A 14,434-nucleotide genomic window follows, 5' to 3' on the forward strand; every position below is an offset into this window, starting at 1 on the left:
TAGACAGTTGATATTAAATACACCTAATTCTGCCAAAGTATATGTAGTTTATCAAAGAAAATGGTGTGATCTTCAATTTGATACTTAAAAACCACTCTTTAAGTGACTAAAGAATTTCAACAATTGAATGTTAGTTCATGTCTTTTATTAACCCATATACAGTTACTTGTCTTCGGGTTTGTTGAAGCAGTAGGTCAGACAACATTTGCCACAATAATGTCTGTCAAAGTGGCTAGCCATAAAAACTCCAGCACCACATTCATCTGAAGGGCACTCCCGACGAAGGCGACTGATTTTGCCATTCTCATCCACCTAAAAAGTACAAACCTGCTGTTAAGGTAATTTTACAATGTATTCTGATGTCTAAGTTAAGGGACTCAAAATATTCAACCTCATTAAAGTTCACACACTCAGTACAGTTCAGTCTTGCAAGTGGTGGACAGATCTAAGACCTAAACCCATATCTGACTTCAAAATCAGAACTTTAATTTGGAACAAGCAGCTTAAAGTGAAGCCCATCATATGAAGCTTGTTCAAACACCAAACAGGAACAAAGCTTTTAAAAGAGTTTGATACCACAAAACAGATGAATGGGGTGGGGGTGGGGGGGGAAGGGAAGCAAACCGTAACTATAGCGAACCAAAAGGATTGATGGAGGGACACGGGTGGGAGATGGGCTAAATGGGTGATGGGCATTAAGGAGGGTACTTGTTTATGATCAACACTGGGTGTTATATGTAAGTGATGAATCACTAAATCCTATTCCTGAAGCCAATATTACAAGTTAATTAATTAGAATTTAAATAAAACTTAAAAGAGTTTGAAACCAGAGGTGCAAACAAAATTTATTAATCTACAGATAGAAACTTATTCTAACTTGGCTCACCTTATAGTATTTCAGGACGGCCAATTTAACCTTCTTTCTCTTATGCTTATTCTTCTTGGGAGTCGTGTAAGACTTCTTCTTCCTTTTCTTAGCACCACCACGAAGTCTCAACACAAGATGAAGAGTGGACTCCTATTAATGAAAGAGTATGAAACAGGCTTTAAAATGATTAATGTTCACATTCCATTAAGAAAGGGCAACTAGCATCATGCATCTTCTAACTGGATGGCTAAGAAGCACACAATACCAGAGAACAGGAAGTTGTGGAGGGAATATTAACTACTTGTTTATAGGGAGATCAAAGAACACATTGTATCACACCAGGAATGCAATCCACAAAATCCAGAATGTGAGAAACTATAACAGTGCTTGTGAAATGTTAACGCAGGGGTCACTAAGAACCTACTGCTAATCTAATGCTGTTCGCCCCCACTTTTGTGTGGTCAAAACTTACAAAATAAGATTTATATTTAAAGGACTGCTCTGTCCTCCAAACAGACCTTTTGAATGTTGTAGTCAGACAAAGTACGTCCATCTTCCAGTTGCTTGCCAGCAAAGATCAATCTCTGCTGATCAGGAGGAATTCCTAATAAAACAGTCAGTCACATCAGAAGAAGCATATCTGCTTAAGATTTATAAATAATCCTTAATCAAATAAAGGGTACTAATAGCAGTCACTATAAGCTAGGCATGGTTTTAAATGGTTGTATAAGTTAACTCATTTAATCCTAATGACCATACGTGTTAATAGTAGTATCTTCATTTTACAGCTAAAGAAATGCATGTAGAGAATTAAATAGCTCGCCCAAATTCACACATGTGAAGTGCACCCCTTTTTGGCTCCATGCTCATAATATTATTTCAAAAGCATTTGACTTTGTCATTTCGACCTCTTTCCATCCCACCCACAGCAGGTATGTCTAGTAAGTAGACCGGCGCCAGTACAGGTTAATTTATCTGAAGTGGACATTATTACTTGCCTTCCTTATCCTGAATCTTGGCCTTCACATTTTCTATTGTATCTGAAGGTTCGACCTAGGAATTGTAAAATGGAAATATATTGATAATATTAAGAAACTAAAATAAATGCCCAATTTAATTTTTTTAATGTTTATTTTTAGAAAAGAGAGCGCGATCGAGCGGGGGAGGGGCAGAGAGCTAGAGGGAGACACTGAGTCCAAAGCAGGCTGCAGGCTGAGCAGTCAGCAAAGAGCCCCATGCCGGAAGCTTAAGCGACTGAACCACCCAGACCACTTACCCAGTTCAACTTTAAAGTTACCCCCAAACCAAGCTGGTGGAGGGCGGAAGCCTACCCAACAGAGCTGACCACTTATCCAGGGTGCAAGCAAGCCCTGCCAGGTCCGTTGCTGGCGTGCACACTTCCTGAGCCCAGGGCAGGCGGGCGGCGGCGGCTGGGCCACACGTGTTCGCCCCCACCCGTGGGAGCGCCTCCTTCCCTCTCCGCAGGAGCCCGACTTTGACTACCTGGCCAGAACCACTGGAGAGGGGAGTGCCCACTCTTCAGTTATCTAAAGTCAGCCCTAGGCCCCTACTCAGCAAAGCCTCAACTCAGAGCCAGTCTTCTGAACCCAGACTTCTAAACATTCTGCTACAGAAAGCGGCACGCATCCCTAACTCCACTTCAGGCCCACATTCAGGCCTTGAGTTCCTCACGCCACATGGCCATACCTCAAGAGTGATAGTCTTCCCCGTAAGAGTCTTCACGAAAATCTGCATCTTCGCGGCGGTTCCACCTGAGGTTGAGCAAAAAAAAAAAAAAAAAAGAAAAAAGAGAGAAGTCAGACCTGGGGAAACAGAAGAGAGCGCCCGGTAGGCCGCTGGGCGGAGAGAGGTCCAGGAGCACACACTCACCGCAGATGGCGGATCGGAAAAGAAAGCTACGCGCCGGCCCACGGGGTTTCCCGGCGCCCCCGCCAGAGGTCCCACCTCGTAGGTGGCCACACCAAATGCCGTACTGCTGTCACGGCGGCTGTCTAACAACATGCCAGACTAGGGCGCGAACCTCATTTCTCCTCTCTACCATGAACTTATTTCTCACTTTAACCCTCAGAATGCTGTCGAAATAGTAGATTTAAACAAATAACAATGGCTTTAAAAGGCTTTTGCCATACAAGCCACCAGGCTAGTAGGGTCTTAAAAAGAGGGTGGGGTTGAGGGGGCCTCATTGAGGAAAGGGGAGGAAAAGGAAGTGTCTTCTGGGAATTGTAGTTTTATACTGATTTCTTTTAGTTTGGACTACTTGTCCCAAGATGCAGCTCCACACCCCCGGTTCCCTAGTTACTGTCTCCAAGCGCTGGAGTCAGTGTTTGGAGAAAGGGATTAAGGTGAGAAGGGAGCAAGGCCCAGGGGGAGTAATGGTTTCGGGGAAGGTGGAAACGGGTCGGAAATGACTAGGAGGAAAGGTTAAGAGTCGGGAGAAGAAGGGATCGGGGAACGAAGGCACCGTTCACTTACATACAGAGGTGGTGAGGGGCGGAGGATAAGTGACCAGCCATCAGATGATTTGGCCTCCAGGAGAAGGGAATTCCTGTGGCCAGCTCCAGGCAGACCGAAAGATAGGTAGTATCTTAAAACCCTTGGGTTTATCTTTTTCTGTCCTGTAGCCCTTCCTCGTCTTCAATCCCCAAATCTGTCCTAGTTTGAGTAAGGTTCTGGGCATTGTGTAGGTGTAGCACTCCTAAGTGAGAAACAGTTGAACATGTTGAAAATCTCAGGAGTTTTCAACTTTTCAAATGAAGTCATGTGGGAAAGAACCTGCAGAATGATTATTTAGTTGTAGAATTTCCAGGTGGGGACATTTCGTTTGTGAAGGTACCAAGAGGAAGATTTTGGAGTATGTGTAGGGTTCTCTCCTAGTTCCGCGGACCAATGAGAAGCAAGTTACACCTTCCTCTGGCCTTTCTTCACTGTGCGAACCACGGAATCCTTTGTTAATGTACCTTCCCTAATGCCTTCTCTTTTTATCTTTCCATGCCTCTCTGCATCTCCATCCTCAACCTCAAATTCAGGCCGTCCTTATTATTCTCCTGGAAAAGTTAATCTAACTTTTTTCTTTTTTTAATTTTTTAATGGTTATTTATTTTTGAGAGAGAGCGTGCATGAGTGGAGGAGGGGCAGAGAGAGAGGGAGACACAAAGTCTGAAGCAGGTTCCAGGCTCTGAGCTGAGCTGTCAGCACAGAGCCCAAGTTGGGGCTCACACCCACGAACCATGAGATAATGACCTGAGCTGAAGTCGGACACCCAACTGACTGAGCCACCGAGGTGCCCCGAGTCAATCTAACTTCTAACCTGCCTTCAGTCTTTCTCCTTTTCTAACCGACCCTCACTTTTGCCTCCAAAACATTCTAAAAAGTAAAGGTAATTATGTCATATTCTACTTCACCTTCAAGGATAAAATCCAAATTCTTCAATATGATATTCAGACTCTGCCTTCCTTATAGCCTAATCTATCACACCCATTACATACTTTACGCTTTAATGACTGAGCTAATTGAGGTACCTAACTTATGCTTTCTCATGCTTTGGCACTTCTAAAAAATCCATTTCTTTTTCTTAGAACATTCTTCGTCTCATATTCTGCCAGCTAGTCCCCATCTTTACAACAAAAGACCTTCAAAGAGTTTTCTATGCTCATTGTCTCCAGTTTTCCCCTTCCATTAAATGAATCTACTATCAAGCTTCTGTCTCTACCAAGCAATGGAATAGCTCTTGTGGTCACTAATCACCCCCATGTTGCTAAATTCACTGGTCATTTAATCATATTTGATCAAATCAACATTTGACACAGTTGATTACTCCCTCCCTCTTTGAAATGTTTTTCCCCCTGACTTCCAGGATACGTCTCTCACTTCTCCTTCCCTTGACGGTCTTTTCCAGGCTTTTTTGTTGCATCCTCTTGATCTACCAGACCTCTAAACTTTGGAGTGCTTCCAAGGCCCAGTCCTTGGACTTCTGCTTTGTTGACATTTCCCGGGTCATTTTCATTCTGTCTCATAACTTTTAAATACCATTTGTATGCACATGACTGATAAATTCCTATCTTATCATCACTAAGGCCGAAAACTTTATGGTCATCCTCGATTGTTCTCTCATATCCCCCTACCCTCATATGCACAGTGAATCTTCTTGGCTTTATTTTCAATGTACACAACACTTCTCACCACCTCTACTGTTACCACCCCGATTCACGCCACCCTTATCTTTTGCCCAGATCATTGCATAGCCTCCTAACAGTGCTTCCAGCTTTGACCCTTGTCTTCACAGAGCAGCAGGAAATGTATGTATGTCAGATGTCACTCTTCTGCTCACAGCCCTCCAGTGGCTTCCCATCTCATTCAGAGTTAAGAATAAATTCCTATAAGTGAGGTTGTTGCTCCAGCCCTGGAACCACAAGGCCATGATCCAGCTCATTGTTCCTCTTGCCAAGTCTGCCTAGTGAAAGTGGCACCTTTTTCTAACCTGCACAAAGGTGCCGCATGGGCTGGGAGTGGTCCTGCCTTCGAGGGCTTCTATTTTACGTGATCTGGCAGCTACCTCTCTGACCTTATCTTTTCTCTCCCTTTCCCATTCTCTCCTAGCCCTGCTGGCCTTCTTGCTGTTTGTCACACATGCTGTCCTGCTTTGAAGATTTGGGCTTGCTGCTCTGTATGCATCAACCACTCTTCTCAGGAATCTTCACACTACTTTTTTCAGATTTCTAAAATGTGACCTTACCAGTGAGGGCTTTCCTCTTTCCCAACTTAATGCCTTGTATAAAGTAGCATCCTCCCACCTTCCTTTCTAGTTCCCATTCCTTGTTTTATTTATTTATTTATACAACTGTTTACTCCCATGTGTCATCTGTATTTTGTGTGTTGTCTGTCTCTCGGTTTGAATGTAGTAACCTCCAGGAGGTTAGAGACTTTATTTTGTTTGATGCTGTATCTCTAATGTCTAGAATAGTGGCAGACACAGTAGGTGACCCCCCCCCCACCCCGCCCAAACATTTATTGAATAAATACATGCAGCCCAACATAAACATTGCACTTGGGACGATTCCATTAGGTATTTTACCTGATGTTTCCCTGCCCTCTCCCACAGACTAGTGAGGTATCTCTCAGGCTTTTGGAGTGCAATGTGTCCACCTCTGTCACAATGCCCTCTCTGCTCTGTAGCAATGGCTCATTTAACTAGACCCAATAGGTTTGACTGGGAACATTTGTCACTTGTTTTCTCTGTATCCTTATGTGTCTAACATGAATGAATGAGTGAAAGGTAATCTGAGTTGTTTTATGTGGCTCTGGGGCATTTTGTACATGCTGAGGAACAGTCACTTTAGCCGTGTTCTGGTTTGAGAGCACCACAAGTCATGTCTTCTGAGCAGACCAGATTATTGCTCAGTAATTATTGATTATTAAGCATGTTTTTAGTACATATTCTACTAGAAACTACTATGTACTGGAATGCTTATAGGTAAGGAAGGATATTGGGAAATATGAACATTTTGGTTCCTGCCTACTGGTAGAGATAGAGAATGTAAACAGAAAGTTTCTCTTACAGAGTGGCTAAGTGATAAAACCATGATAGAGCAAGTTCACAGTATTATGGGAGAATATACAACTTGACCAAGTTTAAGGGAATTCAGGGCAGCTTTCCTAGAGCTGTGTAAACTGAAATCTGAAAAATGAGTAAAGGCAAGTGAATGAGAGTGGTAGTACGAGTGTATCTTGGTGGGGACAGGGCGTGGTAAGGATGGAGAGAGGGAATACAGAAATGGGTAGAGAATTGCATGAGACCCTCAGGTAAGAGAGCAAGTTCATGGGACTTGGGAAGAGTTAGGCATTTTTGAGCAAGCTATGGATTCTGTTTGATGTTAATGTGAACAGTTTTCAGGAACCAACTTCTGTATCTAACTCTAACTGGATAATGATTATTTTATTTTTTAATGTTTATTTTTGAGAGAGAGAGAGAGAAACAGAGTGCAAGCAGAGAAGGGGCAAGGAGGGGGAAGATGCAGAATCAGAAGCAGGCTTCAGGCTCTAGGCTGTCAGCACAGAACCTGATGCAGGGCTCAAACCCACGAACTGTAAGCTCATGACCTGAGCCAAAGTCGGATGCCTAACCAACTGAGCCACCCAGGCGCCCCTTGGTTCTTTACTAAAAGAGCAATGGAATGTGGCTGCTTGAAACTGTACTCAGAAGAAGACTGTTTGTTATCTTCAGTATCATTGATGGATGGATTTTAGCAGAAGGTCTGACTTCGTACTTTTAGTTAGTACATTTATATTAAAGATAGAATTATAATAAAGTTTATTATAAAATTAAGTCATGAGTTATTTGTAGCTATCATGACTATGCCTGGGCCAACTAAGCACACAGGTAAAGTATTTGACCTTGTTTGTGTCACGAGGAGGCTTCCAAATTAGTTTTCCCATGTGAAACAAACAAAATGGTAAAAGTTCTGTTAGAGATATTAAATTAAACATACAGAATCATCCAATTACATGATACAGAGGCTTGGTTACTAAGAAAAGAGCTCTTTATTGACTGGTGTTTGGTATTTCTACCCTAGAGGTATAGCTCTTGACAATAAAAAAGATTAGACTTTTTAATTCATAGGTTGAAATATTTATCTCAGAGTTTCATGGGAAGTTTTTTCCCATGAAAAATACATTTTTAGGCCAGATTTAATTTTTTATAAATTTATTAGAAATGACTTAATTTATTTTAATAAACAAATACTAATTTTATTTTAAGCTTCAGATTAATCATTGGTCTTTTTTTCTTTCAGGCTTATCAAAGTTTTGGCTTTGTTGCAAAAGCCGGTCGAGGCTTAACTGTTCTCTGGTGAACCAGTGTGCAGATTGTGACATATGTCGGTCCAAGAAATAAATAAACATGCAGTTCTCCCTCCTATCATTAGTAGAAGTGACAAGGAATTTTTGGAAAGTATGCAAAGATACATAATTACAGAAACTGAAAGAGTGGGCTGTAATGAGGAAGGACCTGCTGATGAATATTACATCATATACCGAAATGTTTTTGATAAGGTATCATAATGCTATTTTAAGATTATGGAGTTTTCTTGTGGTAGAAATGGTCTGTCTTGACAACTGAGGCAATATTCCTGCCTTAGTAACATCACTGATTGTTTGATTAAACTTCATTTGTCAATTTTGAGAAGTTCATCCAGTGTATTGGAAAGGGATTAATGGGGAAAGTACAGTGCTGGATTTCTATCATAGATAGTTATCGAGTGGTTTGATTGTTTTAGCTTAAGTGCAGGCTATCAGTGTTTGAACAATAATTTAGTGGTACCTTCTAACATCCTTTTGGCCTTCTATCTGAAAATATCTTACTTGTTAGGAATTGGGCTGCAAGGCAGGAACCTGGTGGTGTTTTGGGTTTCTGATATCGCTAGAGTCTTGGCTTAGATTTGATCTAGCATATTAAATTGGAACCCCTTGTGAGTTAGAGGTCTAGATAGGTCCAGTAAACAAGAGGTTTGACTGGACTCAACACTGGAAATACAGAGATGAGTTTAGAAAATGTTATGGCTTTATATAACATTTGATTCGCACACTCTCAAAAATGAATAAATGTTTTTTAAAAATAGAATTCACGCAGATACATAAGAGTATAAACAGTCTTCTTTTTAAGTTTATTTATTTATTTTGAGAGAGCGAATCCCAAGCAGGCTGTGTACTGTCGGTGCAGAGACCAACTTGGGTCTTGAACCCAGGAATTGTGAGATTGTGACCTGAGCTGAAAACAAGAGTCCGATACTTAACTGACTGACACGGCCAGGCACCCCAGAAGCAATCTTTTCTTTCTTTAAAAAAAATTTTTTTAACATTTATTTACTGTTGAGAGAGAGAGCGCTCACATGAGCAACGGCTTGTGTGTGCGAGCTGGGGAGGGGCAGAGAGAAGGGGAACAGAGGATCCCAAGCGGGCTCTGCACTGACAGCAGTGAGCCTGTTGTTGGGTTTGAACTCACAAACTGTGAGATCGTGACCTGAGCTGAAGTCAGAAGCTTAACCACCTGAGCCACCAGGCATTCCAGAAACAAGTCTTTTCTTTTAAGTCATCTAGAAAAATTATCTTTCAGAATTGGTACATTGGCAAATTAACTTCATTTTGTATGTTATGATCAATGATACTGCTTTTGGTTTTTGAGTCATTAAGGAATGTATTGGATAAATGTTTAAAAGTAGTGTTTTGAATGGGTTTCGTAAATATCAAGAATCATACTAAGACTCTACTTATCTGAAATCAGAGGAGAGTTATAACTGTGACATGTTTATCTTTGCATGCCCAAATGCTGGCACTTGTCAGAAGGTTTCTTCTTTTTTAATTAAAATGTTTTAATGTTAATTTATTTTTGAGAGAGATAGTGTGAGTGGGGCAGAGAGAGAGGGGGACAGAGGACCTGCAGAGGGCTCTGCTAATTTGTCAGAAGTTTTCATACATGAAGAATTGTCTGCTTTAAATTAGCATGGTTCTAGTGAAGTCATTCTGGAGGAGGTGTTGATAAATTTAATTCTTAGAGAAAAGACATGAGATTATATAAAAGGTAATAGACTACATCTATAGTCCTGTTTTCCCTAGCCTTTTCAGTGTTCCTCTGAAATCTGTGTTTTCTAGCAAGATTTCCATGTGGACTATCTGTCCATTGTACAGTTATCAATGATACATTTGTGCCTTGTAAAGAATCCTATTCTTCAGGACTGAGAGGGTATCTGAAATAGAAATTATTTGGTGCTTAAAGAAACTTTTCTTCTGCTTTCTCTAGATAATCTGTTTTTCCATTTTCATGTTATTCCAGCATATTTGATTGTTAATTAACTATTAATGACTGCCTTCTCTAATCTTCCTTCCCTCTTGGAAGGATCTAATTGGGAAAAGATGAAAGTATTAACTTGCATCTCTGAATACTTGGAATCAGAGAACTGATACGAAATTCTGCTTAAAATCACAGAGGATTTGACCTGGAGAACTGTGCCTGAATCAAAACAAGGAGCACCTGAGATTCTATTCTGATAATAAGAATTGAGTGTGGGTTTAGAGAGAGGCAAAGACTTAGTAAGCAAGGAAGACCAAAGCTAGGAGGAGTGAGCTTCTATAGAAATGGTGAATTATGGAGGCAACTTGCTCTGGAAAGTGGCTAGCTTTTGTGTCTCTGGAAGCACGTACATATAGTCTGTGTTCATCAGTAGGGGCTGAGGTGGAATGGCTGCCATTCCTCTTCTCCCTCAGATCTCTGTACTTGGTAAGTATAGCTCTGGCTTCTTGAGTTTAATGCAAATTTGAGTGTCAAACTTAAATGATTAGAGGCCAATAGGCCATATAAAAGAGTTACATGGGTTGGCTATAAGAGAAGAAATCACGAGGACTCTGGTAAAATGAACAAATTCAATTGAAAGCTCCAGCTCATTATTGCCGTTAAGGAATGGTGGTTCTTGTTGGTAGATGTTTCAGAATTTTCAAGAGAAGCTAGAAATACAGTTTTTGGTGAAATTTCCTACATTTAAAAATACTCTGTGAGTCAAGCAAAACTGGATTCTACCTGTAGCATGCCAGTGTGCTTCCTTTACTTTTATGTGTTTTCTATGCATTCTTAAAGGTTCCCATGAGTGTTCCTCTGAAATCTGTGTCTTTTAGCAACAGATGCGGGAGCTGATTGTAGTGTCACAACGTCTGTTTTCTTACCATTAATGTATCTTAGTTATATTGGATTGTTGTGGCGTGTCCTAGAGGCATGGGAAGTGGAGGATGGCCAGGAACAGGAGGGTATTTAATTTGGAAGACTACAGACTAATGCCCTCTGTCTTATTAAAGGTTCCCGGGTGGCTGCCCTCCTGATTTGAATAGCTGGGGAATATGGTAAAGTGTGTCAAAAATATGGTAAATATGTCAAAAAGACAATCGGGGACTAAGCCTGCATGGCTTAGTTGGTTAGGCATCTGACTTTGGCTCAGGTCATGATCTCGTCATTCCTGAGTTTGAGCCCTGAATTGGGCTCTGTGCTAACAGCTCAGAGCCTGGAGCCTGCTTCAGATTCTGTGTCTCCCTCTCTCTCTCTGCTCCTCCCCACTCACACTCTGTCTCTGTCTTTCTCACAAATAAATAAACATTAAAAAAAAAAAAAAAAAGACAACCAGTATTTCCCACTCACATATCCTCTCCTGGTATTTACCATTGATCAGTAATCTCCTTACACTATTTCTTGATAGACCAGATATCTTGTAGACCAGATAATATTTTCTAGATATTGTTTAACAGAAAACCAATGGAGGATAACAGAGACTAGAGATGTAGCAGGGATAGATAGCATTATTATAGCTTTCAGAGAAAATTGTGAATTGATCACATCTATTCCCTGTACATAGAATTTGTAAACCATAAATTTATAACTTTTTTTGTTTTTTAACTTTCTTAAAATGTTTCTTAATTATTTACTTTTGCATGGGTAATGCATACACAAGATTAACAGAAAGAAAAAGAAAGAAACAGAGAAACACGGAAAGAAAGGAAAAGAACTAGAAAACCGGTAAAGAATAGACAATGGAAAGAAGTCAGGTCCTTTTCATCTCAGACCCTGCTTCTTCTTTGCTTCTTTGCAGGCACCCACTGTTTCTATTTTCTTTTGTTATCCTTCTTGAGATAGTCTGTACCTGTATACACCATAGGAAACCATGAATGTGTAGTGGGTTTTGGTACCATTTGGTAATGGAGAGTATTAGTAGGAGCTCATAGGTTAGAAAAACAGAGAGGTAAAGGGAATCCAAGATTTTAAGGTCTGAATGAAGTCAGAAACTAAATTTAGAAATAGTAAGGGATGATAGGTAATTATATTTAAAATATCTATAATTGAAATAATTAGATCTCATATTGGTTTTAACTGACCTCATATAATGTTCGTGTTCATATTAAGTAAAGCAAAAATATTTAAGCTCACAGTATTATGATTCACAAAAACATATTCAGTAAATGTTAATTGTCTTTAATACTCAGTCACATTTGACTAGGAATTAAAGTTTAAGACTTCTAATTGCTCATCATGTTTTATTTAAGAAATAATCTACAATGCTGTTTGCAAGGCTTTTTGTTCCATCATCATCTAGAAAAAAATTGAGTACCATAGGCAGAAAAATCATATTTCAGGTAATAGAGTATGTCACTGCATACAAATCCATTCTTACTTCAATCAAAAAAGAATATGATGCCTTTATTGAGACAATAAAGGAAAGCCAAAAGACTGCATTTTGTCTTCATGGAAAACTTAAAGCTTTGGCAGCAGAGCCCATAGCATTGGTATATCACAGGAAAAGAACAATCCAACTTGAAGCAAAGTAAGTATATTAGTAAATAGCCCAAAAGATGATGTTACTTGGTTATGTTAACTAGTCACTGTAACTAAAACCAGTGGTTCTCAGTCTTTGTGAATTTCTATTTAATTTTATTTGTTTTAAACAGATTTGGGTTTTTTTGGATATGGCTTTATTTATTTATTTTAATGTTTATCCACTTGAGAGCGAGAGTGCAAGTCGGAGAGGGGCAGAGAGAGAGAGACAAAGAATATGAAGCAAGCTCCACTGTCTGAGCTGTCACCATAGATCCGGACTCAGGGCTTGAACCCACGAACCATAGAATCATGACCTGAGCTGAAGTCGGATGTTTAACCTACTGAGCCACCCAGGCACCCCTCAATTTTATTTTAAAGCTATATTTTTATGTAACCTTTCCTACCAACTTGAAATAACTAAATTTTTTACTTCTTTCAAGTGAAAAATAATAATTTTATTGGAGAATTTTTAAATATCTCTTAGGATAATTGGAGGCACATTGTAGTATTATAAAATGAAGGATGCGGATAATTGCTCCAGGTAATTTCTTATGTCGAAGATTTGATAGTACAATTTCACGATTACTGTCGGAACTAGAGCACTTAATCCTCTGAAGCACAACAGTATGTAATTTGGGAAGGGATAAGATGCTCTCTTGTTGAGTAGTGTTATATTTTCAAGTGTTCCGTTTGGTAAATAATGGGTACATGATTTTTATAGATTATATCAAATTATCTTGGAAAACTATGCAAAATTTGACCTCCATTTCTGGTAATAAAGTTGGCTAGATGTTGAGATCTTTTTATTTGGGAAAAATGCTACCTAAAATATTTTTAAAAAATCTTTTTAAAAGTAAACAGGAAGCTGGCAAATGACTAAGAGATTATCAGCGCGAAATTGTAATAAAAGGTAAGAGGAGCAGTAATGCTTCTTTGGCCCTGAGAACCCTTGTTAAAACTAGTGACTATAAGCTTCAGGGGGACAAAAGACAAAGCCTAGGATCTACCCAAGGGTCCAGTCTACTGGGAAATCCTCATCATATAAAGCTGGGTCATTAAAGGGCTATACGCTTGTAGAGTGAACCAGAAGTAAACTGCTCAACCCTTGGGGACTGCATAGAAAGTTGCCTTCTGTTCAGAATGCTAATGAATGTGGGTCTTATTTTTAGGGTGATGAAATATTCTGGATCCAGAAGTCATAGTCTTAGAACTCTGAATATACTAAAATTCACTGAGTTGTATACAAGGGTGGATTTAAGGTATATGAATGATATTCAATATAGCTATTATAAAAAAAGGAGGATCCATCCATGGAGGATGGAGTGAGAAAGTCCTGGCTAATCAGAATTCAGAAGAGGGGCACCTGGGTGGCTCAGTCAGTTGAACATCCGTCTTGGGCTCAGGTCACAATCTTGCAGTCTGTGAGTTCAAGCCCTACGTCAGGCTCTGTGCTGAGACCTCAGAGCCTGGAGCCTCTTTCCGATTCTGTCTCTCTCTCTCTCTCTGCCTCTCCCCCACTCATGCTCTGTCTCTTAATGCCTCAAAAATAAAGATAAACATTGAAAAAAAAAGAATTCAGAAGAGAATGCTTGTGATGAGCACTGAGTGATGTATGGAATTGTTGAATCACTATATTGTACATCTGTGACCAAATAACACTATGTTAACTATAATGGATTAAGGTAAAAAAAAAAAAAAAAAAAAAAAAGGAATAATGGGACAATGTTTGAAGAGATCATGGCTGAAAATTTTCAAGACCTGGTGGGAGATAGCAATTCACAGATTCAAGAAGCCTCCAAAATCCCAAGCATTACAAATAATAAGAGATTCTCAACTAGATTTATCACAGTGAAACTGTCAAAGATAAAAAGATCCTAAAAGTAGTTATAGAAAGGAGCAACAATTAGATACCTTTGCATTAGTGTTATAACATATATTAGAATTTCATTCCTTTTTTATGGCTGAATAATATTCCATTGTATGAATATACCATATTTTGTTTATTTGTTGATGGATACTTGGGTTGTTTCTACCTCTGACTATTGTGAACAATGCCTCTGAACATTTATGTACAAGTATCTGAGTCCCTGCTTTCAATTCTTTTGGAAGTCTGTTACCTTTTAATATGCTCTTCTTCCACAAGCTTAACTTTATTGGATGAAAGCCAAAGGATGTTTTATTTCTACAGTCCCTCGTTCATA

At 39.6% G+C, this 14,434-nt stretch overlaps 2 protein-coding genes across 11 annotated transcripts in view; one reads left to right on the top strand and one right to left on the bottom strand.

Annotated features, from left to right (window-relative positions):
• Positions 1-128: 128 nt before the first annotated feature.
• RPS27A (ribosomal protein S27a) lies at positions 129-2,830 on the bottom strand. Its single transcript, XM_025931816.2, has 6 exons — positions 2,759-2,830; positions 2,576-2,640; positions 1,867-1,921; positions 1,387-1,472; positions 887-1,018; positions 129-312 (listed from the first exon to the last, which is right to left on the bottom strand). Exons 2-6 carry the CDS (start codon positions 2,621-2,623, stop codon positions 163-165), a joined length of 471 nt encoding a protein of 156 aa, XP_025787601.1. The 5' UTR covers positions 2,624-2,640; positions 2,759-2,830; the 3' UTR covers positions 129-162.
• A 296-nt stretch (positions 2,831-3,126) lies between these two features.
• The window catches only part of CLHC1 (clathrin heavy chain linker domain containing 1), a 40,688-nt gene continuing 29,380 nt past the window's right edge, over positions 3,127-14,434 (top strand). For 2 of the 10 annotated variants that reach the window (XM_086701089.1, XM_086701095.1), the window contains exons 1-3: positions 3,127-3,231; positions 7,678-7,936; positions 12,053-12,240. In XM_086701089.1, the coding sequence (XP_086557215.1) occupies positions 7,760-7,936; positions 12,053-12,240 (365 nt within the window). In that variant the 5' untranslated portion in view covers positions 3,127-3,231; positions 7,678-7,759. Of the gene's footprint in view, positions 3,232-3,489; positions 7,139-7,677; positions 10,158-12,052; positions 12,775-14,434 lie in introns of those variants that run through there. The other 8 variants (XM_086701090.1, XM_086701094.1, XM_086701093.1 and 5 more) reach the window with 8 other exon arrangements.

The sequence above is a fragment of the Puma concolor genome, chromosome A3, assembly GCF_028749965.1.
Source record: "Puma concolor isolate L17-30 chromosome A3, mPumCon1.1.hap2, whole genome shotgun sequence".
Lineage (NCBI taxonomy): Eukaryota > Metazoa > Chordata > Mammalia > Carnivora > Felidae > Puma > Puma concolor.

Bases quoted from the DNA above. Each gene is read 5' to 3' on its own strand.
- RPS27A (XM_025931816.2), bottom strand. From the start codon at position 2,623: ATGCAGATTTTCGTGAAGACTCTTACGGGGAAGACTATCACTCTTGAG. The intron at 1,019-1,386 runs GTCTGTTTGGAG...TTTCATTAATAG, and splicing joins CTGACTACAACATTCAAAAG to GAGTCCACTCTTCATCTTGT. The intron at 313-886 runs GTGAGCCAAGTT...TGTACTTTTTAG, and splicing joins CCGTCCTGAAATACTATAAG to GTGGATGAGAATGGCAAAAT.